General features: G+C 35.3%; 1 protein-coding gene across 14 annotated transcripts; it reads right to left on the reverse strand.

Moving 5' to 3' along the window:
* Positions 1-3,235: 3,235 nt before the first annotated feature.
* On the reverse strand, positions 3,236-21,323 carry LOC112512120 (zinc finger protein ZPR1-like). 14 transcript variants are annotated; one of them, XR_003069211.1, is made up of 17 exons: positions 21,061-21,323; positions 20,898-20,942; positions 20,741-20,781; positions 20,535-20,616; positions 19,094-19,138; positions 17,864-17,920; positions 16,958-17,017; positions 16,737-16,864; positions 13,960-14,206; positions 13,824-13,890; positions 12,511-12,581; positions 12,330-12,419; positions 11,499-11,607; positions 9,046-9,137; positions 8,925-8,971; positions 5,063-5,645; positions 4,888-4,966 (listed from the first exon to the last, which is right to left on the reverse strand). XR_003069211.1 is itself a non-coding variant. In XM_025117950.1 (16 exons), exons 1-16 carry the CDS (start codon positions 21,181-21,183, stop codon positions 3,401-3,403), a joined length of 1,467 nt encoding a protein of 488 aa, XP_024973718.1. In that variant the 5' UTR covers positions 21,184-21,323; the 3' UTR covers positions 3,236-3,400. The 14 variants fall into 14 exon arrangements, 10 of the variants coding, with proteins under 10 accessions (XP_024973718.1, XP_024973725.1, XP_024973720.1 ...); XM_025117950.1 differs by lacking the exons at positions 5,063-5,645; positions 8,925-8,971 and adding an exon at positions 3,236-3,504 and having other exon boundaries at positions 4,861-4,966; XM_025117957.1 differs by lacking the exons at positions 5,063-5,645; positions 8,925-8,971 and adding an exon at positions 3,236-3,504 and having other exon boundaries at positions 4,861-4,966; positions 20,546-20,616; positions 20,898-20,948; positions 21,061-21,122.
* Between the last annotated feature and the right edge of the window lie 1,692 nt (positions 21,324-23,015).

A 23,015-nucleotide genomic window follows, 5' to 3' on the forward strand; every position in this document is an offset into this window, starting at 1 on the left:
GAAAGTGATGGAACGATGCCAACTTTGAGGCTTCTTATTGGCTCGTTCAGTCAACCAATAAGCCAAAAAAAAATTAGGAATACATAGACAACGTTCCCCTCTACAGTTTTTGTTCAAACTTTTTGAAATTTCGTTGAAAATCGGGAGAGAAATCAGACCTCGAAAGTCCCCATCCAAAATCTTCGTTTTTCGTCAATTAGAGGTAAAATACTCAACTAAAATTCATGTTCTTTATATGGTTAGCTTCGTTTTTTAGTCCTCTATAGAACCCTAGTAGCCTTACGTTCCAGATTTGGTGTTTTATCGTTTGATTTTGAAGTTTAAAGTCTCGTTCGGTTTAGTTTAAAACTAAACTTTAAATGAGAAAATGGAACTCATTTCTTGACGAAAAATTAAGTTCTTTATGTCAAAATGTTGGTAAAAATATTAGCAAAGTTTTAGTATAAAAAGAATGAAGAAAAAAAGATAAAAAAAAGGGTAAAATCGAAGCTTCAATTGAAGAGAAAATCGCAGCCATGGCTGCTGGCCTGCTGTGTGTTTTGGGTCGCGACCGGGTCGGGTCGGGCCCAGATCCAACCCATAATCCTGTGTTTTAGACCCATTAAAAATAAATGTAAATATATGTTGAGAGTATGGGTCGAACCCGTGATCCCCAGTTGAGAAAAATGTACTTTAACCACTGTGATAAGAGATCATTTCATGTTATTTAGGATTAGGAATTTCTTATATTTAGTATTTAACCGACTTTCCTTAATAAATTTCTATTATAACCCTAATATTTAGAAAACTAAACTTAACTTCTAAAAAAAAGGTTCATTCACTCCAGAAAGTTCCTTTGAAAATTTTTAGATGTGTAGATTTCAACTTTATTTTATTTTGAGCAATACGTGACCATTTTGCTTTATAAAAATACCGTCAAGGTTGAAATTTACTACCTTAACTATGTAATTATTTGGGGATAATTAGAATAAATCATTTAAATAAATCGATGATTATTTTTTATGAGATTAAAGCGTAGCTCTTGAGTTATATATATATATATATATATAGAGAGAGAGAGAGAGAGAGAGAGAGAGAAGCGATCAAATGAAAACCACTCAATTTGTAAAAATCGTAAAAACCTCATTCCACCAATCATAATTTTTCATTTTATTCATATTTTTGTAATTATAAGAGGTTGATTAATCATTTTTATTGTAGATGATGTTAATCATGGATATTATCATCTTCATTATTTTAATTTTAAAGAAATACATGAAACAGTTTCATTAAAATTTCATTAAGTAGTATATTAAACAATTTCATAACCATATATGAAACAACTTCATCAAAAAAAGTATTATATGAAACAATTTCACAAGATTAAACAATTTCATGAAAAATTTCATAAGATTACGACGAATGAGAGTAATTTTTACGGTTTTTACAAATTGGAGTAATTTCATTTGATCGCTCCTCTCTATATATATCGTCTAGACATTTATTTTATAAAAAATGATTTTATGGAGTTATAAAATGAATAATTGACTATACGAGGTGTTACTCGAGTTGTAAATTTATTAGGACGCTTTTAACTCGAAATATGTAATTATTAACATGTCTATCATATACTAGATAACTTAATAATCACGTTTATGATGTCGTATTAAGATCTATAGCTAGACGATACACCTTATGCCGAAACTCATGGTTCCTATAATTTTAATTGATGTGAGGAGCGTTCTTAAGCATAGTTTGACCAAGATTGACCCTAGTCGACGTAGTTGATCGTAAGTTGACTTTTATGTTAGCATTTGGGAGAAATTAATCATTTATATGCTATTCGCTATTATAAATTGTAGGTTACCAGTCAGCGATATTAGTTAAGCAACCTTCGTTATCAGGTGAGTCTTTATGAGACTTACAATGGGATGCATACCTATGTATAAATTTATTTTCGAGTATTATATGATTTATATGGTAATGTATACATATGCATGATGTTTCAGTTTACATAAATGATATATTTTACATGTATGTTATTTTGTGAATGGTTACATGCTATGTATTTAATCAGTTTTCGAATAACTCTAGCATGTTATTCCATATTAAAGTTTTATGATTCAAGGGTGGGCATTTGACCAGTAAGTCACGACCAGTATAAAACACGACCCGGATAAGTGGGTGATCAATTAAGACTGACACATCAACCCAGGGCGTGTTTGTGACTAAATGACACATACCCGACTAAACATTATATGAGATCTCTTATTTTAAGTGTTTTAAATATATATATTTTTAAAAGTTGTGACTTCTATTATAAAGCATGCATATATGTCATATATATGTCAAGATATGATTTTATTCACGTAAATCATGAACTCACTGAGCTTTATAAACTGATTATAGTATGCATCTCAGGGCCATGTAGTTCGAGGTTGGATAAGGGCAAAGGACACGCTTAGAGAGTTGCTAATTATCATCTTTTTTTTTAGTCTTTTGTCTAACAGTGTTGTGTCGATCTTTTGTAACTTAACCTGTAATGAGGTGGATTAGAACTTAAGTTAATTTTTGGTTGATTCAAAGACTTCCGCTGTAAACGGTTTAAACGATTTTATTTTAGCCGTCATTTGATGTATTTATTTAGGAATTTGTTTCAGATTACATAACATTCTCAAAAAAAAATGAGGGCGTTACAAAGATCCCCCTCTTTCCTTCTCGCCCCGTGTCGCGTTCCTGTATGCCAAGAGCAAGATCCCCCTCTTTCCTTCTCGCCCCATGTCGCCACCCAAGGGGCATAGGTACCTAAAAAAGGGATCCTATACTTGTTTGCCTAAGATAATAAGCTCATAAGCCTGGTTTTCATGGTCAAGAAACAAAAAAAAGACTTCCACCTCCAAATTTAACTTGAATGTAACTCCCTATCTTTTTGGACGTGAAACAATATCAAACCAAAATACCCAAACAAGCATTATCCTTAAAAAACGAGGTGTTCATCACGAATCAAGATTTGGCCCGAACTGTTCAGCAAACACTTTGTACTCGACTTTCTCTTAGACAAAAATCCTTGTAGACAAAGCCAATCATCAGTTCCCAACCATGGGGCGAATTGCTTTCCATTTCTAAGTTCATAGCCTTCCCCATAGCTTCATCGATACATGTAGAGGCAATCAAGAAAGCCGCATAAGATAAATATATAACCTACAGAAAAGTGGGCTAATCCAACCAAAAAATTATTAGTTAACAAACTTCATTACATTTTAATACATAAGAGTAAAGAGAGTACATCGTTTTTTTTTTTAATTTTACGTAAATATAATTAAAACTCAATAAAATAGAAAATGTTATGTTCTTTAATATGTTTACAATACACCAACATATGATACAAGCCATAGCAAAGCGTTAAGAAACAAGAGACTTTTCATGAAGCATTGGTTGAAGCATATGCAGCATCAGCAGAAGAGGTATCCATATCATTCAAACCCAACTCCTCATTCTGTTCCCATGATCTCTCATATTCGTTAACTGAAATTTTTTACCATTAACAAACAGATTAATAGAGATAACAATTTTAACTTTGCGTACAGCAACTACGTAAAGATCGTAAAACTGCACACATTCTAGTTTGGGTTGCGTTTCAGTAGAAGCACCAAATTTTCGTGATATATTAGTGACACCACTTTAAAGGTTCGGTTTGTGGTTCCTGTGAAGAGTTGCTGTGTTTTTCCTATGAAGGTTCGTTGTGTTCTTTTTCATGTGAAAGTTTGGTCCCAGGAAATTCGGTTGGGGATGTGTTTTTGACATACTTGCTTTGTGTGGGTATTGCCTTACCTTGTGCATATGTCCAAAGTACCTATTAGTTACTCCCTCCATCCCAAAACAAATGTCCACAAGGAAAAATGGCACACAGTTTTAAGAAAGCATTATAACACTTTAAATCGACTAAATTACACTTTTACCCTTTATAATATAGAGAGAAATTAGAATAGGAAAGTGGACAAAAGAAATTGAACATTTATTTTGAGACAAACTAAAATAGGAATGTGGACATTTATTTTGGGTTGGAGGGAGTACTATTTTTCCATATTTTTCTATTGCTTTGTTGACCACATGCTTATCTTTTTTTCCTGCTACCATTTGCCCACACTCTTGCACAAGCCGGGGATCTTTCACGGAAACAGCCACTCTACTCTCAGGTAGAGGTCAGGTTTGCTCACATCTCACCCCTCCCGAGCCATACTTTTTTAGTGGGATTTACTTGGTCCGTTTAAGTCTGATTTGGTTTTGTGCGGTCCTGTGAAGGTTCAGCAAGATCAACTTATCCAATGTCTCCAAAGTGGTCTCATGGGTCTCACAAAAACTGGATGTTCTTACAAGGAAGTCTTCTAATGTAGAAACTATCCATTTGTGCAAAAATTTAACACCAAAACAGATCCAACCAATGAAGTAGATCGAGTGTTCCAGAATCCCTGCTTAAAAGCTTAACCTAAATTCATTAACATGGGCTAAAACCCAATGGCAAGAGAGGTGAAGTCTAAGGAAGGTAAGATGTGCGCGGACCTAACATCTACCCAACTAATGAAGTGTGCCCCAAGAGTCTTGTCTCTTGTTTCTTGTTTCATGTTTTTTTCTCTTACCTTTTCCTTTTGCTAATTCCTCTATTCCTTTGAGGAAACACTTTATTTCACACATTTTTCGCAAAGCCGTGTCTTCATGGAAACAACCCCGCCTCTGGGTAGAATACTGGGCTCGTTTGATTTAATTTAGTATACTAGGTGCTATCAATCCCTTAGGGCGCACGCGAAGGCCTAAAAAAACTATTTATGATTACACAAACCATATTTATAAAAAAACATAATTAATGACTAGAAATGAACTTACAAGTTAATTGATGGTCATCTTTGATGTCATCAGTCACTGGTGCAATGAAAGAGTTTGCCATGGCATCATCTAAGACCAGCGTCCAAGGTTCTTCAATACTCAGAAGCTGTAGGGCATTACTAATTATGTTAAATGAAGTTGAATTATTATGGTCAAACAACAGAGGAAAATCAAAATCCATAGAGTGCTAGCATGGGCAGACCTAGTTAAGAGCATATGGTGGCACATTCCACCACTTCATGGTAATGGAAAAAAAATTGCGATTTTGAAGGGTGGCATCATATCACTTTGTTGGGTGCCCTTGTATTTTTTGAAAAAAAAAAACTAAAATAATGGCACAAGTTATTTGTTAGACGGCTAGACTTGGACCATATCTCCTCTATATATGTTGGAACCTCCCTTCTCTCTTTAAGGGCTCTTTTGGAGGGTAAATCTGGGGGTTCCACGTAGCCTCACAATCTTGATGACAGAGATGGTTTGTTAGCGTAGCTGCCTTTGTCCAAAGGGTGCAGGTTCGAGTCCCACATTTTTCAAATTTCTTACTTTTCAGCTTAAATTTCGTGTTTTTTTATAGATTGTGTTCTAAAAGCATTTTGGAGAAAAGACCATCAGAGTGTTTGAACACAGGTTCTTTTTGTGCAAGGGCAAGGAACCAACCAGCAGGTTTGTAACAATTTTATGTAAATTTTCTATGTATTTCTTTTTTATAATCAAATGATGCCACCACTTGAAAACTTTTTTGGGTCCTCCTCTGAGTGCTAGAGCATATCTATTTCACCTTATACCTACATGAACACCATCAAAAGCCACCCAGTATTAGAACTTAACCAAATTACACTTCCCAAACACAGTAATTATCACATAAATAAAATAAGCTCTGTTTACATTTGTTCAATCATTTTTATTGACATGTCACTTTTCCAAAGGTCATAAACTAGATTAACCAAGATGAAACGAAATTTAGGTTGGAGAACTGAAATACTTTTCATCACAGTCCTTCCCCAGTAGTTTGACTTAATAAACGAATATCAAAAACTTCGTTTATCGATCAAAATACGAGATTTAGATAAAACATGATGACATTTAGATATAACATGTTGGGTAGAAATTTCATCTTCCTATCCTTGCAAAAGGGTTTAGTAGAGTTCCATTATTTCTACTACGTGGTCATTTTCTTTCCTCCCGTCCAAAAACCATATCTTAATAATGAAACAAGGTGCACCCTCTGTCTATCTTCCTCTAAATTATTTTAATTTAATTCCAACTTTAAATGATTTCACAGTAAACAAGTTCACATCAACCATGTTTCCCTTAGGGTTAAGAACAGGCAGCTGAGACCATGGCAAACATGCCACGTCACTGTTTAAAAGATCATCCTGCTTTTATGACCAACTTCTTATTGTTTTTTTTTGTTGCTAATTTGAGGACGGTTCTTCAAGTAATTTATCTTTTCTTTTGGATGCATAAGGAGATGCAGTCAAGACTGCATACCATAAAGGAAGTTGGTACTTACACAAAAATCCTAAGGTAGCATCTGGTTAGTCGGCATCTGAAAGAATTGGAATGGTAAAATCCCATTGACCAAATTGCATTCATGCATCCGGTTCATTCTGAGTTTTGATACAGAATTCCAATTCCACATATGGTGGAATTCAACTTCACATATGGTTTTCATTCCTTTGGCCACCGCTACCACCACCACCACAACCATCGCCACAGTCGCCGTGGCCGCCACTGTCGCCGTGGCCACCACCATCATTGTCTCCACAACACCACCACCACCACCAACATGCTAACATGTTGATATTCAATTTCAACCTAGTCCACCAGCTGGAAGAAGTCTTTAGCAGCTGACACATGATGTGTTTGTATACTGGGAGTCATGGTCTCATAGACATCCCTGGTATAAATTTGGCTTGCTCAATCAAGTGTACCCAGCTCATAGCATCATTCTGCAATTTAATGAGCTTCTGATGGTATACAGGCTATTACGATCTCTGATATGCTTTTCTTCATCAAGAAAGAACAAAGTCAAAAAAAGTTATGGTCTTTCTCCCTATACATGCAAAAGTTTCAATGTCATTGCATTCACCAAGGTCCTATGAACTGTTTAAGTAAGGCTTTTCAGAAACTGTTTTCTCCTCTAATAGATGCACCTAAAGCAATATCTTCAGGCGTCTTTAACAGTTCTTTGTCAGACTCTTCGCATCAGTACTGAGGAAAGTTGGGGGATCTTGGAGTTATGTTGTGAGTATCCCTATCCTTCACTGACAAAAAGATGTAGTTGTAAATGATACTTTCTCCAGCCCAAACAAAATCACTGGTTCCTTCATTGACTGTCGCTACGAATTTACCATGACTTGATGCATAAGGATGTGATATGTTCTTCTATCCAAACCTTTAACATGATTCCAGAAACATACATTCTCTCCCATGAAATTTTATATATCGAGTTTGAAATGGTATACACTACACAGAAAAATATCTGCTCCTATGAGCAAGGAAAAATGGTGGTGTCGGAAACTATGCCTTGTCACCTTCTAGAAGCAACTTTTAGAACTTAACTGTACCCCGCCAATTTTACAGGTCATCACTTAACAAAGAAACCAAAAATTGGTTTAATCCCCATAAGCCAGATACAAAATACTAACTTGAAGCTGGTGACCAGGGGTCACTTAAATGATCTCTTCAAGAAATGGATCGTCACTTAGGAGGAGAGTTGGGCAAAATGTTTTTTCACCATGCAACACGAGACACATTTCTTTAGAAGACAATTTCTTTCTATCCTATTAGGGAAGGCTACCTGCAGCATTCTACTATCACCACCATTTTCGCCTTTTTTCTGCCACTAATAAATTTTATCTCCATCGTTGCTTCATTTTGTACTAACTGAGTATGAACAACTTGCTTTGTCTTTAGCTCTTGATTAAGATGATATCTTAGTGGTTTTATTGTATATTCTGTACATACGATACAAGTTTCTATAATGTATTATGCATATGGATAAGTACATGTGTGTGTTTATATTTCGTCAGTTAATGCATGCCCAAATTAATGTTTCGATACAAATATTTAATTGAACATTTTCTACTGCCTTAATATATGTAAATATATAAGGAAGGGTTCAAAATTGAACACCGTTTTACTATTAGTCAATCACATGTGATGCCCTAGTCCATCCCAAGTGATACTAAATCAAAGACACGGGCGACCGAAGGTCACAGCCCAAGTTGAACGCACACCACCAGGTCCCCTCACGTGTATTATCACAAGTGATAAGGGGGTTCTCAAAATGAAGGTGTTCTCATTTGAACCTCCACTTATATATATATAGGATGTTCGTTATCACAAGTCACTAGTGGTTTGACAATGTATTCGCCCTATGAATTTTCTGAGACATTGTTCAGAAGTAAATCATGCCACTATGCATCTAATAGTAGAGAATGATTGTTTCCAAGATAACACTAGAGAGATTGCCAATCTTAAGTTTCACACAGAGAAAGGATGATTATCTAAGATGGAAGATATAATTCAACCTAGCGCTCAAAATGCAGACTATAATATGAAGGGGAAGAAGAATAAAGTGAACAATATACGATTGGGAAGGAAAAAGATATGGAAATTCTTGACAAGGGAATTATAGTGAGGGATTGAGAAGACAGAAATCTGGTGTTCAGAAAAAAGTAGAAACGGCTTGAGATTCCTAAGAAGCCCTCAGTTACCTTCTGAAATTGAAACCAATAAAACCTACACCACTATATTTAGGGACGCTTGGGATGCATGGATACATGTATTAGCCTAATATGCTAAATATTTGTGCAAGAAACCATTAATAAGATTACTAGCCATTCTAAGTTTCAAGTCCCATTTTAGTAGTTCTGTTTCCAAGAGGGTCCCTTTTCTACATTCAGATCATGGAATGGCATAATTTACCTTTCCATTGCTATTCCATCAACCATCTAACGATAGAAATGTAAAGAGAAATTGATTCGAGACCATATTTAAATACTGCTAAAACATAAAAAATTTATCTTGAATTTCCATGAGGCTCCTCAAAGGCATACCCTATAGCAGGTTGCTGTGGTGGACAAGCTGTGAGAGAGAGTTCCTCCTTCCCAAATAATGAATACGTTTACAAATAATATTAGAAAAATTACCACCATGTGGCAATTACAAGACTCGTACCTTGACAAGTCTTGCTCTGAAGTCCAGCCATCTGCTTCTTCTATCCTCATCAAGACTATCTCCGAAAGTGAACCCATGTACTCTTTCAAGACCTGCAACATACAAACCTTATTTAACAAAAAAGGGTACCATATTTGAACACTTTGAAGGTCAAACAACAGTAAAAGGAAACCAAATGTTGGCAGGATAAAAGCTTTCGCTTATTGTGTTAAAGCAGGTCCACTCAGTAACTATTCTTTTCCATGTACAACATATTGTGTTAGCCCTGTTTCAGTCATTGTAGGTCAGGTTTTAGTTCCTGAAAATCCAATGACCTTAGGGATATTTGCAAAATTTATAAGGATCCGGAGCTGCTATAGATAAAAACATCAGGGTTAGGTTACAACTTTTCAGAAAGTTTAGGTGCAACTGAAAATTTTCAGAGAAGTCAAGCATCAATCTGCAAATTTCAGAAGTTAAAAGAGCAGATTGTCTCATCTGAAGCTTCAGCCATTACTTTTAGAGCCCAACTTGGTTAAAAGAGATTGTACTTATTCATCATTCTCTTTCTCATATTCATTCCACTCCATACCACATTAGCACTGTCAAGTGACTCTTCTACCTGCTTTAATACACGTGCCCCATCCCAAATCATTGATTCTATGTGTTTCTGATCATATAACAGCAACACAAGCACTGCTTAAGATAAAACGATCTCATCAAACAGCTTTTAGAATAGCTATTGGAGTCTCTTGTATCAATACCAACATTTCTTCTTATTTATCGCCGTAATGTGTTAAATGTTACTTCTCTTTACATCCAATGTGATTGCACCTTCACTATGGAATTTTATTTTTTGTAGAAATGGAATAAAAAACCGTCGAATATCAAAATAAGTTGAAAGGAAACTTTAAGTTTGTCCTTGATGTCCAAAATGGACACGAGGCATTGAATGTGTCATTCTATTTCTTGTCATATTCAATCCCCAATTTCTTTATTCCTGGATATACCTAGACAAAAATAAATCACCATATCTCATATTAATTAACTAAGGATGCATGTGTTGCCTCACTATATTCTATCAAGGGGCCTTGAGGACATCACCCTTTGTCACACAAGAGGGACAAATCCTATCTTGATCCATGGTAATATTACTAACACCCCCAACCACCATTATGTCACTCATGACATGATTAGAATAAGTGTCAAAGTGATCACTCACATGCAACAACCTTCATGATCTCGTACCACATATAAATTACAACATGAGAAACACTTATGACACTTGTATAACATCTATCTCATAACAGGTCCATCTAGTACACAAGTTCCCTAACTTGTACCCATAAGTGAATTCTATATCTAATATGAATCCCTACATATGCTAATCATTACCGTATTACTTTAACCCAAGTCCAATGTAATACTCGACTAGAGATATTTAAGAATACAATTATGGGTTATTATCATGTTCAAACGTTACACAAGTTCAAAAAACGTAAGGTAAACATAATAAACCGAACAATTCCCTTTTTATTAATAAGTTTCATGACTCGATGTTCAAAGTACAATGTAATTGATTCTTGGGCATACCCTTAACACATACATGCTCAATGTGAACTTAGATCTTTTGAGAAAATTCTCAATAAAATGACGTGTGCATTATACTGTTTCGGACTGAAATAGGAATTACGTAGTGAAGCAAAATTAAGAACATAGTTGTCAAGGGCGTTTAGTGAATATTAGTTAGCTGTTAAAATGAATGAGTCAGGAGGGAAGGTAGCAATTAGTCCTTTAGTTCTATTAGAAGTTGTGAGTCAGCTGCAGGTAGGTGGAGAGTTTGGAGTATAAATAAGAGAGAGGTCAAGAAGTTAATAGAGGTCTTTTGTGTTAATAAAAGTGTAAAGGCGAAATCCCTTTCGGAGAGTTCCAGCCTCTTAAAAGCTGACCGACTAATAAATCTTTCATTTTACTGTCAATTCTTTTTATATTTGGTGCTAAGATCGTAGCAATGTGCATTGGTGTCCATGTCCATCCATGAATTAATTAACGATACATTTGTCAAGTTCTGAAATCTGTAAAAGTAGTTATAAATTGTTTGCATATTGAAAATGAAGTAGTACATTTAGCACAACAAACCAATCCCTAGAGGTCCCTTCATGCTCCAAGAAACCTTAAGATCATAGCTTCCACCAACATCCAAATGAAAACAAGCTTGAATGAACTCTCATATACAAGGCACATGCGTAGTTACTTAAGGTCACACTCTTACTCAAAACCTAGGGTGTCACTTTTTCTAGAAGGTATAATACAACTCATGACATTGAAAATTGAATAAAGGTTCTTTTGTTGGTAGACTATGCCAGTAAGATGGAATCAAATCCGGTTCCCATATTTACCTGAACCTAACATTTTACCGAATGATACTAAAACACATCAATAAGAGAGGAAAAAAGGTACAAAAATTCACTCACTTTCACTGATCTTGGTGATCAAACCTTCTACAGTTGTCACAAGACCTCCTAAGGTGCCACCTGCAAGCTCCAAATCGATCTCTGGGATCTTTACACTTGCAGTATCCGACTGGTCCACACCAAACCGTTTTGTTAGGAAAAGCACCAAAATTACAAGAGAAAGGTCGAACATCCAAATAAAAATTAATAAGAGCAACTAAAATTCCTATTTTGGGCAAGAGCATGATTATGAAAGCCACAGAAAGAGACAATGGTGGAAACCATATGTCCAGATCTATTGCAATTAAGCAACACTATGTGATGACATGATCATGTTTCATAATCAAATTTTAAAATAAAGCAGGCACCTTATGATGTTGAACAAATAGCTATATAGGCTACCCGACGTTGCTTATGTTACATCCACAAAATCGATAATAATAAGCAGAGACAATGTGCCAAATAAAAGCTGTCTAAGTCTCTATAAGACAATCAATTGGCAAATGTTCTGGGATAAGTAAGCCTTGGCATCTAGCAATGAATAGATTGGAATAGAATGAGCAACAATTTACTAATTATCTACAGTTCAAATTCAACCAGCTGCAACGCAAATTCTTAAGAGGAAGGATGGCATTCTAGCATCATAAGGAAAACAGAAGTTGGCTGATAGGGAGAAGTATAAAATCTCACTCATGCCCTTGTATAAACAAAATAAACAAGAAAGATAGAGTTTCGCATATGCCAGAAAATAGGGCCAAATAATAGGGCAGAGAAAATGACCCCAACTCTTGCATCTCAAAGCAGACGAAGATGTTCTATCAATCAGTAACAGTATTATCATCATAGACATACCTTTATCACATCACGGCTTAAATCTTCAACATGTTTCACCAACAGGGTCACTCTCTTTCCTTTTGCAGGTATAGCCCCACCTGCCTTCAACTACAAGTAACTGAGCAGTGAGCAACCTTGAAGGATATGGATGAGATGGGTAAATACATAACATCAAAAGGAATGCTCACAAGTCACAAACCTCAGAATTTCTGTAGCCACAAGCATCACAAGTAGATGCCATCACAATGACTTCTTGAAAGTAAGGAATCTCTGTCAAAGGTCAAGCTAAACAAACCTTAAAGAGATGCATGCTTATAAAAAAATGAAGAATCATTTCCTATTACTGGAGACTTTGTGACGTTTCTCATATATCTATGTAGCAAAAATATGGGAACCAGGAACAAGAGAATGAACAAACCAGGTTGTATATTCAACATGACTTGCTATAAAGAGGCAGTTATTGCATCACTGGATATTTCATTTCTCATCTCCAATACAGAACTATACTTCTGTAACAGATTCCCAATATATTAAATGATCTACTATGTTTTGATTCACCTGCTGCCAATTACTAATTAAAGGGAACGCTTGGCAACTAGGTTTTCTGCAAGAGGCTACTTTCGAATCTGATTGGATAGATAGTAATACCTTCAACCTACATCTTATTTCCATTCTGAGCATCACCACACCCAAAAAGCTAGTGACTTCTCAGTGGAACCAAGATTGATAAAAATTTCCAGGTGATGCGCTTTTCATACCATAATACAGGAACATATAGGAGTCAGACAGTGACAGCTAGTCCGCATTTATCATTTCTTTCAATTTAAGGTGACAACCATTACACACCACAAAGCAATAAGAAAATATTACAAGGAAAGTCAACAAGTGAAAACAGGTTTTACAACCCAAAAATAAGTTGGAAGGCATTGAAGAAGCAGTAGCAATAAACTACATACACCTACATCTCGTCAGCATCTCCATGTTTTCACTTCACAAGCAACAGAAGGAAAAAGGTTCCAGCAGATCACTTTCCTTCACCACTTTCATGACAAGACTTGCAATACGACTCCCATCAACTACTAGCTTGTGCATGATCCATAAAAACTCTCTCTACCTTCCTTGCATATAGAAGACAGGATTCTGGTTGCACCATCAATAACTCCCTCAAGAAAATAATGGTGTTCACATTTTCTACAAACATCATAATTCAAACTTCCAGAAACATGGCTTCCCGTATTTAATAAACCACATAGTTTATATCCCACATGTATGGACAAGTATAGAAGATTATTTTGCCACCATATCTTGGTAGGTTGCTAGTGATAATAACCCTCATCTGAGAGGAGAATGCCAGAGAGATTGTGTCGGATGCCAAAGGTTAAAAGAACAACAAACTTAACCCTGGTTCGCTCTCTATATTATGGTAGCTGATTAGTGAACAATCATAAGGATCAAGCAAAACAAATAGAGTCTAAACAAGCACCACAAGACAAAGGAAGGAAAAGAGGATACTGGTCACAAACATTCGAGTCTCGCACCTAACAGCACAGGCACCACATGTTGATGGGAAAGTCATCACCTGCTCAGAGCATAAGGCACAGATGATAATATTCTTTTCAAACTCATCACACAGAGAAGATTATAGTACCTCTTCTGGTGCAGTATAGCGAAACAGAGCTTCTGCAAATTCTGCATTATTACCCTGAGCAATAGCTCGTCGGCCAGCAACTGCTCCAACTGATCCATGGGGTTGGGATGTTTGATTGTTTGATGATGCATCGTTCCCATGTTCTGTCGTTTGTGATTGGTCAACAAGATATCCCAGCAAGGCTTGTTGCTCGGGCGTTCTCTCATAGAAATCAATAGTTAATGAAGGATCAGGAGATGGAGCATACCTATTACAAATCACTGCGGTCAATATCTTACAATATGCAATATGTATGGAACAACTGATATAAGTACAAACACAGAATGATACAGTTGATAAGATTAATTCCATATTGCATATACAATCTGCTTTCAAATGCCTGAATTAAACCAGATTACATCTGAAAGAGACTTGCAGGAAATACAAACTCAATGAAGTCGGTCTGATTGGAAATAGTAGGCAGAGGTCCATTACTGCGGGTGCAACAAACTGAAGCCTCGGAATGGCTGGAAGTTGTCAAAATTCAATCAAAGGTAACAAACCCACAGGACTTTTGTTGGTGTGAAGCTCATATCTAGACTGATATAAGATATCGTCAAACTAAGTAGAGAACTGCTGAAACAATAAAGTGCAATGATGGGTCGTGGACTGATATATGAGAAACCCTAATAAATCTTAAATTGATGGTGACTTCTGCTACCGACTTAATAAAACCTAATATAAGATATTGTCAAACTAAGTGTGGGATATTGTTTCCGAAGCTATGAGCATGCTTCATCTTCTAAAGGATAAACTATCACAATGTCCACTATTGTTCTGATTAGAACAACCAGCTCATCTATATACACAACCCCAATACCAGTACTGGCCTCTCTCCCACCACAGACATCTTCCACTCCACCAATCCTACCCCTAACCACTAAATCATTTCATGGACCCAATTCAAAAAAATAACCTCCAAAATAGTTCATTTCCAACGTGAAAAGGTTTATACTTCAAAGGTAATAATTTTTTTTTGTCAAACCCTTGTTTGATCACTCAATAGCAATCCAACCCATATTCCACTTACACTAATACGAGTCATCCAGATCCCTTAAACAACCAAGAAACAACCCCAATTTATTCCCCTCTTTCCCTTCCCAACCTTCTCACTCCACCGAAAAATCCAAGTATCCAACCACCATTCAGACCAAGTGTTGGTCCCAAACAGATCTAAAGAGTTTTAAAGGTAACAGTTTGTAAAAGGGGAGGTTGAATACGAACACACAAATTTTCACTTTTTAAATTTTTTTATTGATAAAAAGAAGATCATTACAGAATTTACAGATTGTTGCGAAAAAAGATAAGGTAACGACCTAATCCAAACAATCTAAGAAACACACAGGAATGCACAAAGAAGGTTAAGAACAAGAAAGAAGAGAGTTAGAAGAAGAAGAAGAAGACGATGTTGAGAAGAGAGATCTTCTCGAGTTATACCCATTGAATTAATGCAAGTCAGAGCGTACAAGCCACGTGGCAAACTTCTAGTGGAGAGCTTGTCCTTTGTCTTCAGACATGCAGGCTTTTGGCCGCATATGAACAGTTGACTTTCACAAAGTTGGTAAAGCAAGTTTGGAGACAATAAAGTAACTCCGTACATGTACCTTTCTGTATGAGGTATGGGGTTGTCCTTTTTGTGGATATAGGATAAGACAAAAACTAATCTTGTAGACCAATATTTATTTGATCGCTGACACTGATTCATCTCTGAGGGTTCATCAGTGTTCGCTGATTCTTGGTCAGATTTCACAGTTTGATTTAGACATTCTGTTATCACTGAATCCACTTCAGATCACGAACTGTTCTCTTTCTTCAGCTACTTCTTCGACATCGCTAAAGGTTCCTTTGGTCTGAGTTTTGTCTTTGGAGAATACTTGTTCTTTGAGACGTTTACAATACATATTCAGGGATCACTGAACAGATTCAAAGATGATCGCTGAAACTGAAAAAAGAGCAGGACAAGTATTTTACACTAAGTATGGAGGGTCATCATCAAATCACTGAGAGAGGTTGGATCAACACCATAACCATGTTGTCATTTGCTCAGACTCCACATCCACTAGCATAGCATCTGGTATACATGATCATCAATGCTTTTTCACTCACTGCCATCGAAGATGGTGGCAATAGCCACAATTTTGTCCTTCCTAATTGTCACAAACTTTCTCTCTTCCCACCACATGACTCACTTTCCATGTCCGAGTAAGCAACAGTTATGTAAATAAGTTTGTATTGATATTTGCACTCTGCTTTTTACGATTTTTTGTTGATTACATGTTTGTTGGACGTTTTATCAACCTAGTAAATTCGATCCCGACTTCTTCTGCATGCAATTGTTGATTTAGGACACATTTGTTTAAATCTAGAACCATGACCATTTGTTTTGTTGAGTCAACCCCCAACAATCATAACGGTGTAACGAAGAAGGAGGAAATATCCTAACTAAAATTATGCTTTTACATTAGAGACTTAGAGCACGTGTAAAGAAAACGCGATTATTTTGAATTTCACTATTTCAGACACCAAATATCAACACCGAAGATAATTGACTAAGAAAAATAATGCGCACAAACCCTACCCCACCCCATCCCGACCAGATACAAGAAAAAGTATGTAAAGGAAAACGATCAGACAAAAGACAATCAATAGTACGAATCCAAATGCACTTAGCATGAAACAATTAGAAAATATAAAATAAAAAGAAGGCAGGATCTTACACAACAAAAGGTAAAACTTACGGGTTCTCTATAAAGCTGTTGCCAGCGGGATCATCCAGTATGAAGGTAAAAGATGAATTTCCTGTTGCACATGCTCTTAGTTTATGTATAAACTCATCTATAGCCTCAGCAGTCTGAGGATCAACTTTCTGAAAAGGTCCACAATCACTGAAAATTAGGCCGTGGGAACGGTTAACAATGAAATCTTGTGAAAGAGAACCATATGCAATCAACTAGCAAACCTTTCTTTCTTCTTGAAGTGCTTGTAATTCATCCACACCTCGGACCAAAATTCCTTCCACCTGAAACATATATCAAAATTAAGAAAATGGAGCATATCATAAACAAAGTTTTTTCTGCCTGGGTTCTTATTAACAGAATACCTCACAAGTAGTCAAATAGTTAATGAATATATAAATCATTCAACATTCAAAAAGTAAGTGAAGAGGCCAAGATTTATCCAAAGACCAAAAAAAATTTGGCTTCTCAAAAGGAAGCTATTAGATGACAAAGTTTCCGTTGACTTAAGAAGGAAGCTAAGAAGCCATCAAAAGAAGTATGTTAGATGACAAAAAAATATTTGTCAATATTACATAGTTGCACTTTAATTTTGATTCGAGAGTTGTGGATGAGTTCTTAAGGTTATAATGCAAGCAATGGGACAAGTTTTGCCTCTGCGATGTGTTAGGCCGAGCTGGATTTGAACTAGCATCGACACACCTTATTTTAATTTTGAATCCACTTCTTGGAAGAAAATAAGTTTCTTGAAATAATGAGAGGTTTCTTTTATGGGAAATTTGTTTGAAAATTTATCATAATATGCCAAAATGTCTCTCTTATATACATACTTTAGGCATGTGCAAACTACAGTAAAAACTCTTATATATTATAAGTAACAATTCACTAGAAGGCTCTCAATACTAATACATTAGCATCTTTTATTAACATTATCTTTTCATCAAAGGCAATCGTATCCATGTTCTATCCTAGTCTATGATCCATTTTTCTAGCTTCAAGCAACTTATATCTCACATATGAAAGAGTAAGAATCCAAAACATGCATACTCTCATGATATCAAAAATCATAAGCTACATCCAAAAGCAAAATTTTTGATGTAGGAGATCAAAAGCATGAGATAAGGAATTACTGTTGATAGAGATCCACGTTGCGACTCTGGAGGAATCTCAAAATCCAGTTGCGGAATCTACATATACAGGAAAGAGAAGTCAATGAAATTCCACATGCTTATACAAAGATGCATTGTAGCAGCCTTGACACTGCTATGTTATTTGAGATGTAGCATAATAGATGCATTATCGACTTACATATGGGAGCAATTTAACTTTCCTTGAAACAAAAATCTCTATAACTAAGTAAATGATGAAAAGAAACTAAAATGATCATCCATCGTTGTATCATATATGAATATGCATGCGCAATTTGCTAGTCAATTTTCTTCAGAAAAGACAAGAAGTACCTGCTGAAACGTAATTATTGTACTTATAGTTCTAGAAAGTAGTCAAGTGATTTCTAGCACCCAATTACCCACAGCAAGGATTAAGCACATGCTTAAGAAGAGCAACAGGTGATTCATTTCAATATATGAGATGATTATTTTTATATTTAAACATTATGAACTAAAACTTTCATATGATAACATTTTTTACAATTATTTCTCTAATCAAAGGATAAGAAAAATTGCCTCCAAATTGACAGAAGTCAACTGATGAACACAAACTTAGAAAGGTATACCAAGTTTTGCTTAAAAATTAATGGAACAGGTCAAGAACTAGTTGCTAATCGAAGCGGCAAACGATGCTTAACTTCTAGGTGATATATTATGCAACCTTAACTAGTTGAGCAGTGTGGTAACACTTAACACCTAGGTGGCCGCTTAAGTGGTTCTGAGTAGGGATTTTTAGAACACTAATTATACCCATTTCATTTGTACACAAGACAAGAGTCATCTACGTAAGCTACGTCGTCCAAGCACCCTATGGTAAGCTACATAAAATCACCATGCTAAACATAAACCCTAAATGGGCAAAGTATAAATATCCTCTATAAGTAAACAATGTAAGAAATAAAACCAAAAAATAATATTCTGTTAGAAATCCATGATTCTCCAACATGTATATTGTTATATTTATTTGTATCTTGCTCAAGATAATGTATGTTACATCATCAAAAAGGGAACATTCCGGCAAGCAACACACATGAAGCACATACATGAACCTTCATATCTAGCAACAAGAGTATTGATGAACAATGACGAGTATTATGTTTCATCTCTGAATTTCCATTTCATAAACTTGAAAATCTCGTCATTGAGAAATAAATACTAGATAGATGGAGTGGGGAGAATAAAATTACATACCTTAATTGTAGCAGTTTCAGACTTCACTACTTGTCGATTAAGCATCTGCACCGAAAACACATTTAGTCAAGAAAACCAAATGAAATATACAAAATATTTTGACAATCGGTCAAATAGAAAGTAAATGCATTCAGTAGCGTATGGGTTTTCTACCTGCATCTTCCAAAAAAAATTACACAATTCCTAGAAGAAGAATAAAGAGAGAGCCATAGATGTGCCCCTTGCAAGTAATAGACGTGCATGATGCTCAAGAGCTAATGGCTCACACATGGATGGAAATAACAAGATACTTCCACATAGAACAAGCTGGTTAAGAGATTATTTATGGTTAAACTCTTCACAACTTATTAATGGATATAACCCTTTTGGTATGAATAGTTTCAGTCTGGGCATGGATGAGCCAATGCGTAAGTGGTTTATTTAGGATATCCGTCCATGGAAGTTGTACCAGTGAACTGCAGAGAGTGAAGCTGCCCAAAGTACTCGTCGTCACAAGCATTGTATGCTTTACTACATACACCCAAAACAAAAGCCCACATTTGACTATAAGTCTAGGATTGTAAATATTCATTTTAACTAGTCGGTTCCAGATTTAGCCACTTCTCATTGGATTGAAATTTCAAAAGTTATCAAAGTCAATTTATCAATGTTGGTGGAAAACAAATTTTTAATGGTCAGCTTGGTTCTATTTTCTGTCATCAACAATACAAAAGAATGAGCATGCAATCTACATCGGCCAAAAAGATAGTGCATTCTTGCCTAAATTCAATTAACTAGAGGCAAACTATATTGCTAGAGGGAGTAAAGTAAGAAATGCTATGATACACATAACCAACATTAGGAACAACTATCTGACGGAAGCAGTGCACAGATCATATCAGAACAAGTTATCAATCTGCTACACGTGATTTCAGTAAGAGGCCTGATTTTTAAGCCCCTCCTTGTTTAGATAAATAGCTTGGAAACAGTAGCTTTAGACTTGTAAAATAAATCCAAAAACTTGATATACAAATGAAATATATCATATTTTTATGTAAGTGGAACTTTTTGCATCTTGCTCAACCAAATATCACAAACCAGTTGTGGAACCCCTTTGAATCTCCCTACAAGAGTTTTGTAGAAAATATTCTGACGTACATACAAGTTTGATGGTCCTATGATGGTCCATGTCTAGCTCACTTGGGACTCTAACACGACCCCTCAAACAGAGCTAGACCGAAGGCGAAAGAATATGTTGAGTCCCTAAGTGGTGCTAGACCACAAACCCTCATACTAGTCCCTTAAACATAGTCCACTTAGTCCATCTAAAATAAATTTGCCTTTTCCCGTGCAAATTGCAAAAGAGAGAGTCTCAATGAGATCGAGCTAACATATAGCTAAACTATCACATAACAAACGAAAATGTTTTTTTTTTCCGTGAGCTAAGTTTACCGACAACAACCTTTTGATCACCTGATGAGAATTCCAAGCGATAGCAAGAACCTCGGGGCTGTATCTCACCAGCAAACTGCACCTCATTGTTCCTTCACAAGAACAAAAAGAACAGCATAAGATATTTATGAGAGCCTCTTTCAACAAAACATGTACCACAACATCCATTGATCAAAAATCTACAAGCTGCACCACGAAAAATCGATATCCGCACACCTTTCGTCACAATGAGGACACTCAAAGGCTGACAACAAGATCTGCAAGGTGAGAAAAAAAATTCAGAAACAAACATACCAAATAATCATTGACACTTCCGTCTAAAATTTGTGAGTAAATTTAACATTTTAACTACAAGAAGTAGATAATGACTTACCTTCCTGAAGTGCGGAATCAAAGTCAACAAGAATCTCGTTGTCCCCTGTCACTCAATCAATCGACACAAGTCCGTATCAAAAATTCAAAATCCAAGAACTTCCATTGTAATAAATCAACGATTGTGTCTGTGCGCATTTATGTGTATTCGCATCCATACTTACATTTTCACCGCACCGCATGCAGAGGCTCTCAACCTGATACACAGGGGCGTCATCATCGTCCGTAGAAACAGCTTCAACGACAGACCTCACATCCATTATTGTTGAATCTTTTGATGTCTCCATTAGGAATCTGCTATCGAGAACGCCGATTGATAGACGAATTCACAGGAAAACAAGATTGTGGGGATTATGGAATTTGAAGACCATATGTCGATTGTGCTCTAGAACATGCAAGAAGGTTGCAGAATGTTGATTATTAAACGGAACCGGCCCATATTTTTTTTCTACTTCTATAAGTCGGCCACAAAAAGTTTTGATGGGGTGGAAACAAAATGGTTACACCAATTCCAACAATAGCTTTTTCAAAATCGATAAAATGCACGTTATATTGTATTTTAAAAAATTTACTATTATAATATTGACTAACTTTTTGATTTAAATTGAGTTTTTCTAATCCCACCCCCTCCTATAGGTGGGTTGGGGGGGGGGGGTGTTTGAGTATGTGATGGTGAGAGTGATAGAAAGTTGTGAGGGTAAATTGTGAGGGTAAGAGTAAGGGTTGGTGTGAGGAGAAGGGGTGAAAAGTGATGTAGGGGGTGGGGATATCAACCCCTTTTAAATTTATTCAATAATATATCAGGTTTTCATGTCACTTCATTATTCATATAGTTTGTCCATATGTACTACAGTGATATGACTTTCTTATTACAGTATTGTATTTTCAAAATTATTTTATTATAACATCTATTAATTCTTATTAAACAATGTACTTTTAATTTTAATATTTAAATATTTTACATGTTATTTAATAAATATATTAAATGAATTAGAAAATATCTAAATTATTCATTCATATACCAATATTAATAAAACTAGCAGAAGACAACTTATCTCGCTAATATTTTTAAAGAAAATATGTGTTTTTTTTTTTAAAAGAAAATAAGAATTGTTCTTTTTTGCCACAAAAATATTATCTTTTAAAATATATATTATATTTGTTCAAAAACTTTCACTTGACGTACAAATATATTAAATCAATTAGATTTTTTGAATTATTTATTAATATGACAATATTAAAAAATTATAAATCACAATTTATTTCGTTAACATTTTAGATAGAATTTTAAAATATATGTATTTTTTTTAACATAAAATAAGAAGTGTTACTTTTTTTACAAACAAAACTAGTTGTATACATGTGCAATACGGCGGGATGTGAAATTTTGAAAAGATGTAAGCAAGCATATCGATTACAGATAAATATTTGTATTTGAAATGGTCTGGCCTACACTATTGATTGTTTCATATTCAATTGATTTGGGAAGAACTGAAACGACCCAATAATCTATTTGATGTTGAAATTTAACAACCGATTGATTATAATTTGATGATGCATGAGATGTAGAATTATAGAACAATCTATTGATCTCAACAGAAAGCAGGACGTGACTTATCTTAAGAGTGATCAAGATTGCACAAGTCTAATAACTTCCGCTTATTATATAACACATCATACTAAAGGTTCTATCATGATATATATTCAACTTCCCGTGCAATGCGGCAGGATGTAAAGGTTCTATCAGGATATATATATATATATATATATATATTCAATTTTTAAATATAATTTTTTTTTGCAAAATATCTTAGACATAGTTGGTGGTTCACATATGTATCAAAATCCGAAAATGAAAAATTAATGCAATTTCTCTTTCAGAAAGTCTAAAATTTATGTTTAAACAAAATAGAAATTAGAATCATGTTTTTATCATACACAATCATCATTCAAAACTTCTTGATACACCACATTTGATGTGTAGACTCCTTCCTGGTTGAACTTTTTGGTAGGTTTTACTAATACCTTCGTATTACCACATGATATCCCTCTGGACAATGCCACGTAAAGTTGGTCGTGCGAGAATATCGATTCCGGTAGATAAACACCTACCACCGGA

This window comes from Cynara cardunculus, assembly GCF_001531365.2.
Source record: "Cynara cardunculus var. scolymus isolate 2C chromosome LG 5, CcrdV1, whole genome shotgun sequence".
Classification (NCBI taxonomy): Eukaryota; Viridiplantae; Streptophyta; class Magnoliopsida; order Asterales; family Asteraceae; genus Cynara; species Cynara cardunculus.